Consider the following 13,208-nt stretch of genomic DNA (forward strand, 5'->3'; position numbering starts at 1 on the left):
GGGTAAAATTAACATTTTTGTTTTATTCTATAAACTACTAACAACATTTCCCCCAAATTCCAAGTTAAAATATGAATGGAATGGCTGCCATACATGGAGAGATGCCAATTTAAGAATTAAATTCAGTGGTGTAATCTTAAGGTAGTTTGAAATACTGGACCAAGTAACAGAAGTTATTGTCCTCTGCTGCAGGTGCTAGCCGGTTTACTCTTACAACCCAGTACACAACTGTTTAAAACCAGACTAAGACTAGTCTCCAGTTGTCACTCAACCGGTCCTTTCTCCAAAGATGGAGTCCTAAGTCAGAAGGGTCCTGGGGCTTGTCTCCCTCTGCTAAGCACTGCTGCACCTGCAGGCCATGGGTACACCCTGAAGTCCTTGGGTTGGATTCCTTGAAATTGTAGTTGTTTTCTTATTCTTCTTGTTTTGGTCATAGAAATAACTCCACTAGTTGACCCTCTTTTGTTTGAGTGCTTCCTTTAATCTTATTTGACTTTGCTTCCATTATTGTACACAACCACTGATAAACCAAAACCAAAACCAAAACCAAAACCAAAACCAAAACCAAAACGCATACCATACACTTGGCATGCTCCCTCCACTCACCAAACCCAACCCACCTTCCTTTGTCTTCCGGTCTGCCTTATATAGCCAGAGGGCCCCACCCTTCCTAGTCAGCCAGTACTAAGCACTCTGGGAATTGTAGTTTTTCACCCTGTCAGCCATTTTTTTAAAGCCCCCATGCGTTATTTCTCACACATCCTTTCCCTCAGCTCAAATCCACCGGTTCGAGTGGCCAATGAACAACCATCATAAACCCTTGACAAGCCATCTGCATTGGCATTCTGCGAGCCACTCCTGTGCTCTATGACAAACTTGTACAATTGCAAGGCTAGAAACCACCTGGTTACCCAAGCATTTCTCTCCTTGTTCTCCTTCATCCATTTCAAGGGTGAATGGTCCGTAACCAGAGTGAATTCCCTGCCTAGCAAATAATATCTAAGGGCTTCGATCACCCATTTTACCGCCAAGCATTCCTTTTCTACCGTGGCGTATTTTGTTTCCAGGGGCAACAGCTTCCTGCTTAAGTAAACAATAGGATGTTCCTCGTCCTCAAACATCTGAGACAGAACAGCCCCGATCCCCACCTCCGAAGCATCAGTCTGTAATATAAACCGTTTAGTAAAATCCGGCATCTTCAAAACAGGTCCCTGAGACAGTATGTCTTTAATACTGTCAAATGCCTCTTTGGTGCCATTAGTCCATTTTACCTTGTTCGGAGCACACTTTTTAATTAAATCTGTGAGAGGTGCTGCTATAGAAGAAAAATCTGGGACGAATCAGCAATAGTAACCCACCAACCCTAAAAAGGCTCACACCTGTTTCTTGTCCTGTGGTATGGGCCAGCATTTGGGGCCTACGAGGTCCATAGCAATCCTCTCAAATGGCACCTCAATAATTGGCATGGGTTGTAGGGGTGCTCGTAGATGTGGTCTGGGACTTGTTAATTGGCACTAAGGACAGGACTTGCAAAACCTCTCTATCGCTTTCCACAGCCCTAGCCAGTAAAATCTGCGCAGCACCCTCTGTAGCATCTTCTCCTCACCTAAATGAGCTCCAAACAAGTGGCTGTGAGCGAGTTTTAACACCATATTCCGATATGCCATTGGTACCAACAACTGTTCTACCCGTCTGTCGTTGATACGAGTAACCCTGTAGAGCAAGTAATTTTTTACAATGAAATGTTCTTGGGGATTTATTATTGCCCCCTCGACTGGTTCTCCGTTTACAAAGACCACCCTTGTTTTGACGTTAACCAAGGAAGGATCATTCTGCTGTTCCCTGGCAAAATTCTCACTATCTGGTTGGAAGGCATTAGTCCAGCCAGCATTGTCCTCAACACCTTCTGGCCCCAAACCTAGGACCCCAGTGGCCATGGTTATTTCCTCCCCATTACACTGTGTCCCCACCACCTTGCTAACTCTTTTTCCTGTGTTCCCCACCAGAACTAGGTGTGCCAGTGGTGTACCCCTTTTCTTTTCTAAATGCCACTGTAGTCTGGTTTTCTTGCTCTTTATCCTAGTTGGGGGTATAAACACATCATTGTCATTAAATGGGAACAGACTCATTAAGCTCTCATGATGCTCAGTTACCATCTCAGAGTTGTCCTGGGGGTTGTGCAATTCCTTCTGAACCTGTACCAGATTGATAAAATCTGGATAGTCCCCTGCCTAGAATCACCTGCTGGGGTAATCGTGGGATACACATTACCAATACACATCATTATGTTAGCCGTGGGGTAGTACTTTATGTCCCCATGGATGCAGGTGATCCCCATCTTGAGACTGTTATCCAATGGGGTGGTAGGAATAACCTCTGTGGTTACTAAGGTAATCGCACCATCCGAATCAATGAGAGCTTTAGTTATCTTGCCATTTACTGCCACTGTTAACAGATATGGATATTTTCCCTTGTCTAACCCAGACACAATTATATTTCCACAAAATGGATTCCCCAGATTACAATCCATAGGCTCTTCTTCTTTACAATACTTTGCAATATGGCCCAGTTTTTTACATCTATAGCATTGATATCTGCTAAAGTCCATGTCAGTCCAGTTATACTGTCCCTTCACGGTCAGAGACCGCTCTTCCCCCCCATTGGTGGTATCCAAGTCCTACCTGCCCTTGGCAGGGAACGTGGCTTCCCCTTAGTCCGGGTAGGGCTCTGTGGAGTGGTAGACGTAGTTTTGTTTGGCCAGTTCCTCTGCTGCTAGCTGCCGTTCAACAGGTTCCACAAACTCGTTAACTGTGGTGGGGTTGCCTTGCCCCACACATTTCCGCAGAGGTGTAGGAAGACTGCATAGGTACCGGTCCATCGCGATGACCTCCACCACCTTCCTGGCATTGTTCACCTTGGGATTCAACCACCTTGTGGCAAGGTGGATGAGGTCAAACATCTGAGAGAGTGGAGGCACCCCCGGTTGATAAGCCCAAGCATTATATTTTTGGGCCCTTACTGCTGGCGTAACTCCTGCCCATGCCAGGATTTCCGCTTTTAAACGTGTGTAGTCATCGGCTATGGTGTACATGGGTGGAGCTTATTTCTATTGGTGTGACACTGGAGGTTGTCAGACTCTCCAACCTCTTCAGTATTGCTTGGTGTTCTTGCCTAGCTTGCTCCAGCTGTTGTGCTTGCAGCCGGTTGGTCTCTTGTTGTGTCCTGGTTTGCTCTTGTTGTGCTGCCGTGGCTGTTACCAGAGCTTTTACCAGTTCAGTTATGTCGGCCATGTCAGCACCCTGTCAGCCATTTTTTTAAAGACCCATGCGCTATTTCTCATAATAATTGCAGGTGGTTTTGTGATGCTCCTGGTGTTTCCTGTATGTGTGTTTACCCGTATTAATGTAGCATACAATTTTTACATTTTAATATGGTTTTACTCCGATTTTACCATAGTTTCACAGCAGTTTTCATTAGATTAAATATGCCTTCACTGTGCTTTACTACAATGGACCATGAATAAATCACGAACTACCATACTAAACATGCTTTAGAAATATTTAACAAGGTATACTATGGTATTCCCATGATCCAGTGTAGTAAAGAACAGTGCAGAAATAGGAAATAGGAACTAACTGTAAAACAATGTACAACCACAGTTACAACCGTGTTAAAGGTGTGCAATTCCCAGAGTACATTTTCTAGGGCATATTTTTGTAAGGGTTTGCTATTCCTATCACCTATCACCACATTAACCCTGTCTGCGTCTCAGGCTGTGTATGTTTCTTAGAGGCATCTGCAATGACAGGCCATGTTCAAATTGATTGGTTGGTACTGTAATTTACAGGAGCTCCTGTGAGGAGAACTTACTACTACCGATTTCTTCTATATCTTTCTTCTTCATCATCATTCTTCTCCTTCCTCTTATTCTCCTCCTAATGCTTCTTCTACTTCTTGTATTTCTTTAGGTACAGACGACTGTCCAACCATAGTTTGGAGGATGAAAGTGGGTGTAATTGTTTGGATCGTCCTCCTTGCAGGTGAGAGAGTCAGAAGATGCTGACACTCTAGCGCAGATGCAACAATGGTTTACATGAGACTGCCTTTATGCAAATATCCTTTGCCTCTTCCTATGTAAATTCAGTAACTTCAAAATAATATTATTATTCTACAAAAGAGGAAATTACAATCTTTTTTCATTTTTTTTCCTTTTCTCCTGTTTGACAGCCTTTCTGATTTTCACCGCACTGCCAGAGACCTCAGCCACCAGGTAAAAACTCCAATCCCCTGCTATTTCCGTCGACCCACGCCCCCCTCCATGCTAGTTCATTAATTGCTTTCACTATGCAATATTCTAATGAAACAGTAAGATAGGAAGTATTTTATGATTTATATTAGCATTGCAAGTAGCTTTACATATCGGTAAATGCATTTTCAATGGCTGCTATTCATACTACATACAAGGCATATGATGTATAGTATCTGTCTGGTGTGGCAATCCCAAGTAGAGAAATTGGACATCAAAATGTAGATCAAAATGTACAATTTAAACCACACCCAGACACCCACAAGCATATACACACCAACACATACTCTTGCATGGAATGCATGCATGCATGCACAAGAACATTAACTTACATACTTAATGCAATTCCACCCCATCCCCAACACTGATTCACATTTGCTGCCTAGTGACACACAGCCAGGCATTATTTCTGCCCATCATTACTGCCATACATAAATGCTCAGATTCTCTCTCTCTCTCTCTCTCTCTTTGTTCAATCAGCTCCAATTGTGGTGATGCAGTAGTTATTTTGGATGATACATTCCTAGAAGCCAGCAAAGAGTTCACAGAGGGGCGCAAAGAAGTGAGGCGGAAGAGAAATGTGTCTGAACCTGGTAGGTCACCAAACTAACTAGGTAATTTAATGGTCAACTAAACAAATCCTAATGAGAAGCTTTGTTAACCAAAGCATGATAGGTTTTATCTAAACCCTTACCCAATATCAATACAACCCAATATAATATCAATAATATTATTCTCAATAGTAAGTTCCCATTAGTTTATAAAAATCAGCTTCATACAATGATTCTTTATGAGCCTGTTACAGTTATGTTATGTTGGATCCAATCTGAATTATCAACTTTTATTTTTGTTCCTCAATTTCTAAGGGTTCAAAAGTCTGTCCTCAACTACATTTAGAAACTCACTTTCTCTTAAACCTCTATAAACAGCCCTGAAATGTTCAGTTTTTGTTGTGTTTTATATTTAGGTTTTCTTGAGGTTGACACTAATACAGCTGCCCCTATGACCACAATGTATGAAGAAGGATCAGGTAGGTCAAGAACTTGATAATTCAATGGTCAACTGAAAAGCATTTACAACAAAAAGTGTCTATCAAACACATGTTATTTAAATGTAAAGCCTGCCCAATAAGCCATTCATAGCTTTTTCTTACAATTTGGTAATAAAAAAACAAAAAAACAAAAACACTCTCTGCGTGATTGTCAGAGTGGCAAGACCAGAGGCTGGTGATATACTAATGGCCAGGATAATTAATGTACTAGGATCACTTTATTGCAATTATGAAAGGCAAAAACCCTATCCATTACATGTTGTGTTAACCTATGCTCTATTGAACTTGGCCAAACTCTAATTTTATTGATTCCGGCTTTATGGATTCAGGTTATCTTGAAACTGACACCCCTACAACTCAACCTCCTACCTCAAACATAGCTCCCACTGTGACCTCAGGTAAGTTCTCAACAAAACCTGTTTCTTCCAAAAGTCAACTGAACAAAATGTTATTTTCACAGCTTAGCATTATTGGCTACTGAACATCTGCATTATATCCAATGATATCCAACAAGAAAAATATGTGGAACATTATATTTCAACAGACAAAGGCATACAATCTTACCTATGACGGCTACAACAAACATTTTATGGATTTTTGAATTTAGGCAATCTTGAGACTGACACCCCTCTATAGCTCAACCTGCTACCAAAACAATCTCTGAATACAACCAGCTTTGTTACACCTACCACAAGCACCACAAATACAGCTCCCACAGCAACCACAATCACAGCTCCCACCACAGCATAACTATAGTTCCTAGTACAACTACCACTACACATACCACTACCAACACAACCACAGCTTTCTCTACAAGCACGACTTAAATCCACAAACCCACCACTACAAGAATTCTCGATAACTTCTTCAAACACATTTGAAAAACTCTAATTTGTGTTTTTTTCTTCTAGATAATGTTGCAGAAACCGTAACAGGTCCCACAAGCAATACACATACAGTTCTAGTGACAGACACCACCACCCCAACAACTACTGTAACTACAGCTCTAGCTACAACAAATATAAGAACTTACCCAATACTTATAACAGAAGGACAAGTTCTCAATGAGACTAACACAACGACAGCATCAACAACGCAAATATCCTCAGCTGCAACATCAATAGATACATCTGCATCTCCAACAACATTGTAAGTAAAATATTATTTATTGAACTAAGGAGAGCTGAAGGAAAACCTGATATATATTTATGTGATAACATTTCAATGCAAAAAAAAGAACAAGAAAGGACATGTGCATGCATGAAGGGTATAACTCGTGTACAATTCAAAAAGTTGGTTACGTGAGTAAGAAAAGAGAGTTGACTGTGAAAATGTGACATCTTTGTATGCTCTAACTGATGACATCATTTTAGGCCGGTCATCGCTGTCCTGAGACTGGAGTTCAACAGCAATAACCCTGTTGCCAATGAAAGCCAGATCTATCAAGCCTTCACTGATTTCCTGGCTCCTTACACATCCCTGGGAATCTACCCAGTGAGCGTCACCAAAATCACCTCTGACAGTACGTTCACCAGGAAATACAGTGAAAAGTGTCTCATTACATGTTTTAGATCCCTTTCAGTGAGATGGTATCTTTTTGGAAACTAATGTGTGTCTTCAAACACTAAAAGTATTGCTACTGATCTAAAAGCTTACTTTAAAATTCTCGAAAATATTCCCCTACAGAACCCAAACCTACAGAATATGCCATCACTGTGTACATCCTCATAAATGAGCTGAATGTTCCAGAAGGCTCCAGTTTGAACAACCAGACATTCAGCGACATTCAAGACCCCATTGATGCCTTGGTGAGACTCTTACTGAAGAATACATACTGACACTCAATTTACTTGTCTAATCTGTAGAGGTCAATGGAAGATGTTGCACACATCAAGTCTTCCTTGGGAATTACCCATAGTATGTGTTCCTTCTCCTGAACACAAGTCAGGATCAAGCTAATGACATAACCTAATTACTGAGTGGCATGAGAATTGACAAAGATCATCGAGTCATTTCACATGATTTGTGTCTTATTATGTTTTCAGTTCCAAGAAATCCTTTCGGAGGTGCTAGGTAAAAAGCAGACCAAGTTCCCCCCTGCCACATTCAGGCAAGTCACTTCCTAATGACGTCTCCACTCCTTGACAACATCTCACCACAATACCAACTCCTGCAATTCCTTCAAAGTAAACAAACATAAGCTTGGGGAAATCCTGTGCAAGTGAATTGACTCTGTCCCTCTTCCTCTTCTCTCCCTCTGATTCCACAGCCACGACAACAATGCGGTCCAGGCTGAAGTCGTGTACCATTTCCAGGAAGCCGACATCCAGAGCCTGAGTGCTTTACTGACTGTGGTCCTGAACATCACAGGACCAGACCAAGACATAACAGTCATTCTGAGCATCAATGGTAGGTTCAAAGTCTTCTCCTGATTCAAATTATTGGGCTCTTTAGAGATTGTCTTAGTGATAGGGCAATTCACTGAATGATTGTATCGTCAGATTTATTGTCTTGTTCATACATCCATGAAGATTAAGCTGGTCTTTAACTCTGGTCTGCTCAACGCTGAACCAAAAGTGGTGAAAATTAATTGACTGCACATGTCTCCTGATGAATTTAAGGTCAAACTGATACAACAACTGCAGCTCCAACTACAATGGCAGCTCCAACTACAGTGGTGGCTCCAGCTACAAGGTAAACCCTCACCTTGGCAATCATATTTGAGACAGAACCAATATTAAAATCCAATGTATTGACGTGACTCTGTGTGCTTCCTTGTCTTCACAATTGTAGTCCGGTCATCGCTGTCCTGAGACTGGAGTTCAACAGCAATAACCCTGCTGCCAATGAAAGCCAGATCTATCAAGCCTTCACTGATTTCCTGGCTCCTTACACATCCCTGGGAATCTACCCAGTGAGCGTCACCAAAATCACCTCTGACAGTACGTTCACCAGGAAATAAAGTGAAAAGTGTCTCATTACATGTTTTAGATCCCTTTCAGTGAGATGGTATCTTTTTGGAAACTAATGTGTGTCTTCAAACACTAAAAGTATTGCTACTGATCTAAAAGCTTACTTTAAAATTCTCGAAAATATTCCCCTACAGAACCCAAACCTACAGAATATGCCATCACTGTGTACATCCTCATAAATGAGCTGAATGTTCCAGAAGGCTCCAGTTTGAACAACCAGACATTCAGCGACATTCAAGACCCCATTGATGCCTTGGTGAGACTCTTACTGCAGAATACACACTGACACTCAATTTACTTGTCTAATCTGTAGAGGTCAATGGAAGATGTTGCACACATCAAGTCTTCCTTGGGAATTACCCATAGTATGTGTTCCTTCTCCTGAACACAAGTCAGGATCAAGCTAATGACATAACCTAATTACTGAGTGGCATGAGATTAACAAAGATCATCGAGTCATTTCACATGATTTGTGTCTTATTATGTTTTCAGTTCCAAGAAATCCTTTCGGAGGTGCTAGGTAAAAAGCAGACCAAGTTCCCCCCTGCCACATTCAGGCAAGTCACTTCCTTATGACGTCTCCACTCCTTGACAACATCTCACCACAATACCAACTCCTGCAATTCCTTCAAAGTAAACAAACATAAGCTTGGGGAAATCCTGTGCAAGTAAATTGACTCTGTCCCTCTTCCTCTTCTCTCCCTCTGATTCCACAGCCACGACAACAATGCGGTCCAGGCTGAAGTCGTGTACCATTTCCAGGAAGCCGACATCCAGAGCCTGAGTGCTTTACTGACTGTGGTCCTGAACATCACAGGACCAGACCAAGACATAACAGCCATTCTGAGCATCAATGGTAGGTTCAAAGTCTTCTCCTGATTCAAATTATTGGGCTCTTTAGAGATTGTCTTAGTGATAGGGCAATTCACTGAATGATTGTATCGTCAGATTTATTGTCTTGTTCATACATCCATGAAGATTAAGCTGGTCTTTAACTCTGGTCTGCTCAACGCTGAACCAAAAGTGGTGAAAATTAATTGACTGCACATGTCTCCTGATGAATTTAAGGTCAAACTGATACAACAACTGCAGCGCCAACTACAATGGTGGCTCCAGCTACAAGGTAAACCCTCACCTTGGCAATCATATTTGAGACAGAACCAATATTAAAATCCAATGTATTGACGTGACTCTGTGTGCTTCCTTGTCTTCACAATTGTAGTCCGGTCATCGCTGTCCTGAGACTGGAGTTCAACAGCAATAACCCTGTTGCCAATGAAAGCCAGATCTATCAAGCCTTCACTGATTTCCTGGCTCCTTACACATCCCTGGGAATCTACCCAGTGAGCGTCACCAAAATCACCTCTGACAGTACGTTCACCAGGAAATACAGTGAAAAGTGTCTCATTACATGTTTTAGATCCCTTTCAGTGAGATGGTATCTTTTTGGAAACTAATGTGTGTCTTCAAACACTAAAAGTATTGCTACTGATCTAAAAGCTTACTTTAAAATTCTCGAAAATATTCCCCTACAGAACCCAAACCTACAGAATATGCCATCACTGTGTACATCCTCATAAATGAGCTGAATGTTCCAGAAGGCTCCAGTTTGAACAACCAGACATTCAGCGACATTCAAGACCCCATTGATGCCTTGGTGAGACTCTTACTGAAGAATACACACTGACACTCAATTTACTTGTCTAATCTGTAGAGGTCAATGGAAGATGTTGCACACATCAAGTCTTCCTTGGGAATTACCCATAGTATGTGTTCCTTCTCCTGAACACAAGTCAGGATCAAGCTAATGACATAACCTAATTACTGAGTGGCATGAGATTGACAAAGATCATCGAGTCATTTCACATGATTTGTGTCTTATTATGTTTTCAGTTCCAAGAAATCCTTTCGGAGGTGCTAGGTAAAAAGCAGACCAAGTTCCCCCCTGCCACATTCAGGCAAGTCACTTCCTAATGACGTCTCCACTCCTTGACAACATCTCACCACAATACCAACTCCTGCAATTCCTTCAAAGTAAACAAACATAAGCTTGGGGAAATCCTGTGCAAGTGAATTGACTCTGTCCCTCTTCCTCTTCTCTCCCTCTGATTCCACAGCCACGACAACAATGCGGTCCAGGCTGAAGTCGTGTACCATTTCCAGGAAGCCGACATCCAGAGCCTGAGTGCTTTACTGACTGTGGTCCTGAACATCACAGGACCAGACCAAGACATAACAGTCATTCTGAGCATCAATGGTAGGTTCAAAGTCTTCTCCTGATTCAAATTATTGGGCTCTTTAGAGATTGTCTTAGTGATAGGGCAATTCACTGAATGATTGTATCGTCAGATTTATTGTCTTGTTCATACATCCATGAAGATTAAGCTGGTCTTTAACTCTGGTCTGCTCAACGCTGAACCAAAAGTGGTGAAAATTAATTGACTGCACATGTCTCCTGATGAATTTAAGGTCAAACTGATACAACAACTGCAGCTCCAACTACAATGGCAGCTCCAACTACAGTGGTGGCTCCAGCTACAAGGTAAACCCTCACCTTGGCAATCATATTTAAGACAGAACCAATATTAAAATCCAATGTATTGACGTGACTCTGTGTGCTTCCTTGTCTTCACAATTGTAGTCCGGTCATCGCTGTCCTGAGACTGGAGTTCAACAGCAATAACCCTGTTGCCAATGAAAGCCAGATCTATCAAGCCTTCACTGATTTCCTGGCTCCTTACACATCCCTGGGAATCTACCCAGTGAGCGTCACCAAAATCACCTCTGACAGTACGTTCACCAGGAAATAAAGTGAAAAGTGTCTCATTACATGTTTTAGATCCCTTTCAGTGAGATGGTATCTTTTTGGAAACTAATGTGTGTCTTCAAACACTAAAAGTATTGCTACTGATCTAAAAGCTTACTTTAAAATTCTCGAAAATATTCCCCTACAGAACCCAAACCTACAGAATATGCCATCACTGTGTACATCCTCATAAATGAGCTGAATGTTCCAGAAGGCTCCAGTTTGAACAACCAGACATTCAGCGACATTCAAGACCCCATTGATGCCTTGGTGAGACTCTTACTGCAGAATACACACTGACACTCAATTTACTTGTCTAATCTGTAGAGGTCAATGGAAGATGTTGCACACATCAAGTCTTCCTTGGGAATTACCCATAGTATGTGTTCCTTCTCCTGAACACAAGTCAGGATCAAGCTAATGACATAACCTAATTACTGAGTGGCATGAGATTAACAAAGATCATCGAGTCATTTCACATGATTTGTGTCTTATTATGTTTTCAGTTCCAAGAAATCCTTTCGGAGGTGCTAGGTAAAAAGCAGACCAAGTTCCCCCCTGCCACATTCAGGCAAGTCACTTCCTAATGACGTCTCCACTCCTTGACAACATCTCACCACAATACCAACTCCTGCAATTCCTTCAAAGTAAACAAACATAAGCTTGGGGAAATCCTGTGCAAGTGAATTGACTCTGTCCCTCTTCCTCTTCTCTCCCTCTGATTCCACAGCCACGACAACAATGCGGTCCAGGCTGAAGTCGTGTACCATTTCCAGGAAGCCGACATCCAGAGCCTGAGTGCTTTACTGACTGTGGTCCTGAACATCACAGGACCAGACCAAGACATAACAGTCATTCTGAGCATCAATGGTAGGTTCAAAGTCTTCTCCTGATCCAAATTATTGGGCTCTTTAGAGATTGTCTTAGTGATAGGGCAATTCACTGAATGATTGTATCGTCAGATTTATTGTCTTGTTCATACATCCATGAAGATTAAGCTAGTCTTTAACTCTGGTCTGCTCAACGCTGAACCAAAAGTGGTGAAAATTAATTGACTGCACATGTCTCCTGATGAATTTAAGGTCAAACTGATACAACAACTGCAGCTCCAACTACAATGGCAGCTCCAACTACAGTGGTGGCTCCAGCTACAAGGTAAACCCTCACCTTGGCAATCATATTTGAGACAGAACCAATATTAAAATCCAATGTATTGACGTGACTCTGTGTGCTTCCATGTCTTCTCAATTGTAGTCCGGTCATCGCTGTCCTGAGACTGGAGGTCAACATCAATAACCCTGCTGCCAATGAAAGCCAGATCTATCAAGCCTTCACTGATTTCCTGGCTCCTTACACATCCCTGGGAATCTACCCAGTGAGCGTCACCAAAATCACCTCCGACAGTACGTTCACCAGGAAATAAAGTGAAAAGTGTCTCATTACATGTTTTAGATCCCTTTCAGTGAGATGGTATCTTTTTGGAAACTAATGTGTGTCTTCAAACACTAAAAGTATTGCTACTGATCTAAAAGCTTACTTTAAAATTCTCGAAAATATTCCCCTACAGAACCCAAACCTACAGAATATGCCATCACTGTGTACATCCTCATAAATGAGCTGAATGTTCCAGAAGGCTCCAGTTTGAACAACCAGACATTCAGCGACATTCAAGACCCCATTGATGCCTTGGTGAGACTCTTACTGCAGAATACACACTGACACTCAATTTACTTGTCTAATCTGTAGAGGTCAATGGAAGATGTTGCACACATCAAGTCTTCCTTGGGAATTACCCATAGTATGTGTTCCTTCTCCTGAACACAAGTCAGGATCAAGCTAATGACATAACCTAATTACTGAGTGGCATGAGATTAACAAAGATCATCGAGTCATTTCACATGATTTGTGTCTTATTATGTTTTCAGTTCCAAGAAATCCTTTCGGAGGTGCTAGGTAAAAAGCAGACCAAGTTCCCCCCTGCCACATTCAGGCAAGTCACTTCCTTATGACGTCTCCACTCCTTGACAACATCTCACCACAATACCAACTCCTGCAATTCCTTCAAAGTAAACA

The 13,208-nt window shown here is 41.8% G+C and overlaps 1 protein-coding gene and 2 long non-coding RNA genes across 3 annotated transcripts; all 3 read left to right on the plus strand.

The window, feature by feature from the left end:
* The first annotated feature begins 6,736 nt into the window (after window positions 1-6,736).
* LOC136754024 (uncharacterized) lies at window positions 6,737-7,469 on the plus strand. Its single transcript, XR_010817492.1, has 3 exons — window positions 6,737-6,879; window positions 7,044-7,165; window positions 7,403-7,469. It is a non-coding gene; the product is annotated as an uncharacterized LOC136754024 (long non-coding RNA).
* A 2,086-nt stretch (window positions 7,470-9,555) lies between these two features.
* Window positions 9,556-10,289, plus strand: LOC136754025 (uncharacterized). The gene is made up of 3 exons (XR_010817493.1): window positions 9,556-9,700; window positions 9,865-9,986; window positions 10,223-10,289. It is a non-coding gene; the product is annotated as an uncharacterized LOC136754025 (long non-coding RNA).
* A 514-nt stretch (window positions 10,290-10,803) lies between these two features.
* LOC136753820 (uncharacterized) lies at window positions 10,804-13,144 on the plus strand. The gene is made up of 9 exons (XM_066710208.1): window positions 10,804-10,871; window positions 10,971-11,119; window positions 11,284-11,405; window positions 11,642-11,710; window positions 11,912-12,005; window positions 12,218-12,290; window positions 12,390-12,538; window positions 12,703-12,824; window positions 13,061-13,144. Exons 1-9 carry the CDS (start codon window positions 10,834-10,836, stop codon window positions 13,142-13,144), a joined length of 900 nt encoding a protein of 299 aa, XP_066566305.1. The 5' UTR covers window positions 10,804-10,833.
* Window positions 13,145-13,208: the final 64 nt, after the last annotated feature.

The sequence above is a fragment of the Amia ocellicauda genome, chromosome 7 (assembly GCF_036373705.1).
Source record: "Amia ocellicauda isolate fAmiCal2 chromosome 7, fAmiCal2.hap1, whole genome shotgun sequence".
NCBI lineage: Eukaryota > Metazoa > Chordata > Actinopteri > Amiiformes > Amiidae > Amia > Amia ocellicauda.

Excerpts from the sequence above, each read along its gene's own strand:
- LOC136753820 (XM_066710208.1), top strand. The coding sequence starts at position 10,834 with ATGGCAGCTCCAACTACAGTGGTGGCTCCAGCTACAAG. Across the intron at positions 12,006-12,217 it reads AGTCATTCTGAGCATCAATG|GTCAAACTGATACAACAACT; the intron begins GTAGGTTCAAAG and ends GATGAATTTAAG. Across the intron at positions 12,825-13,060 it reads AAGACCCCATTGATGCCTTG|TTCCAAGAAATCCTTTCGGA; the intron begins GTGAGACTCTTA and ends TTATGTTTTCAG.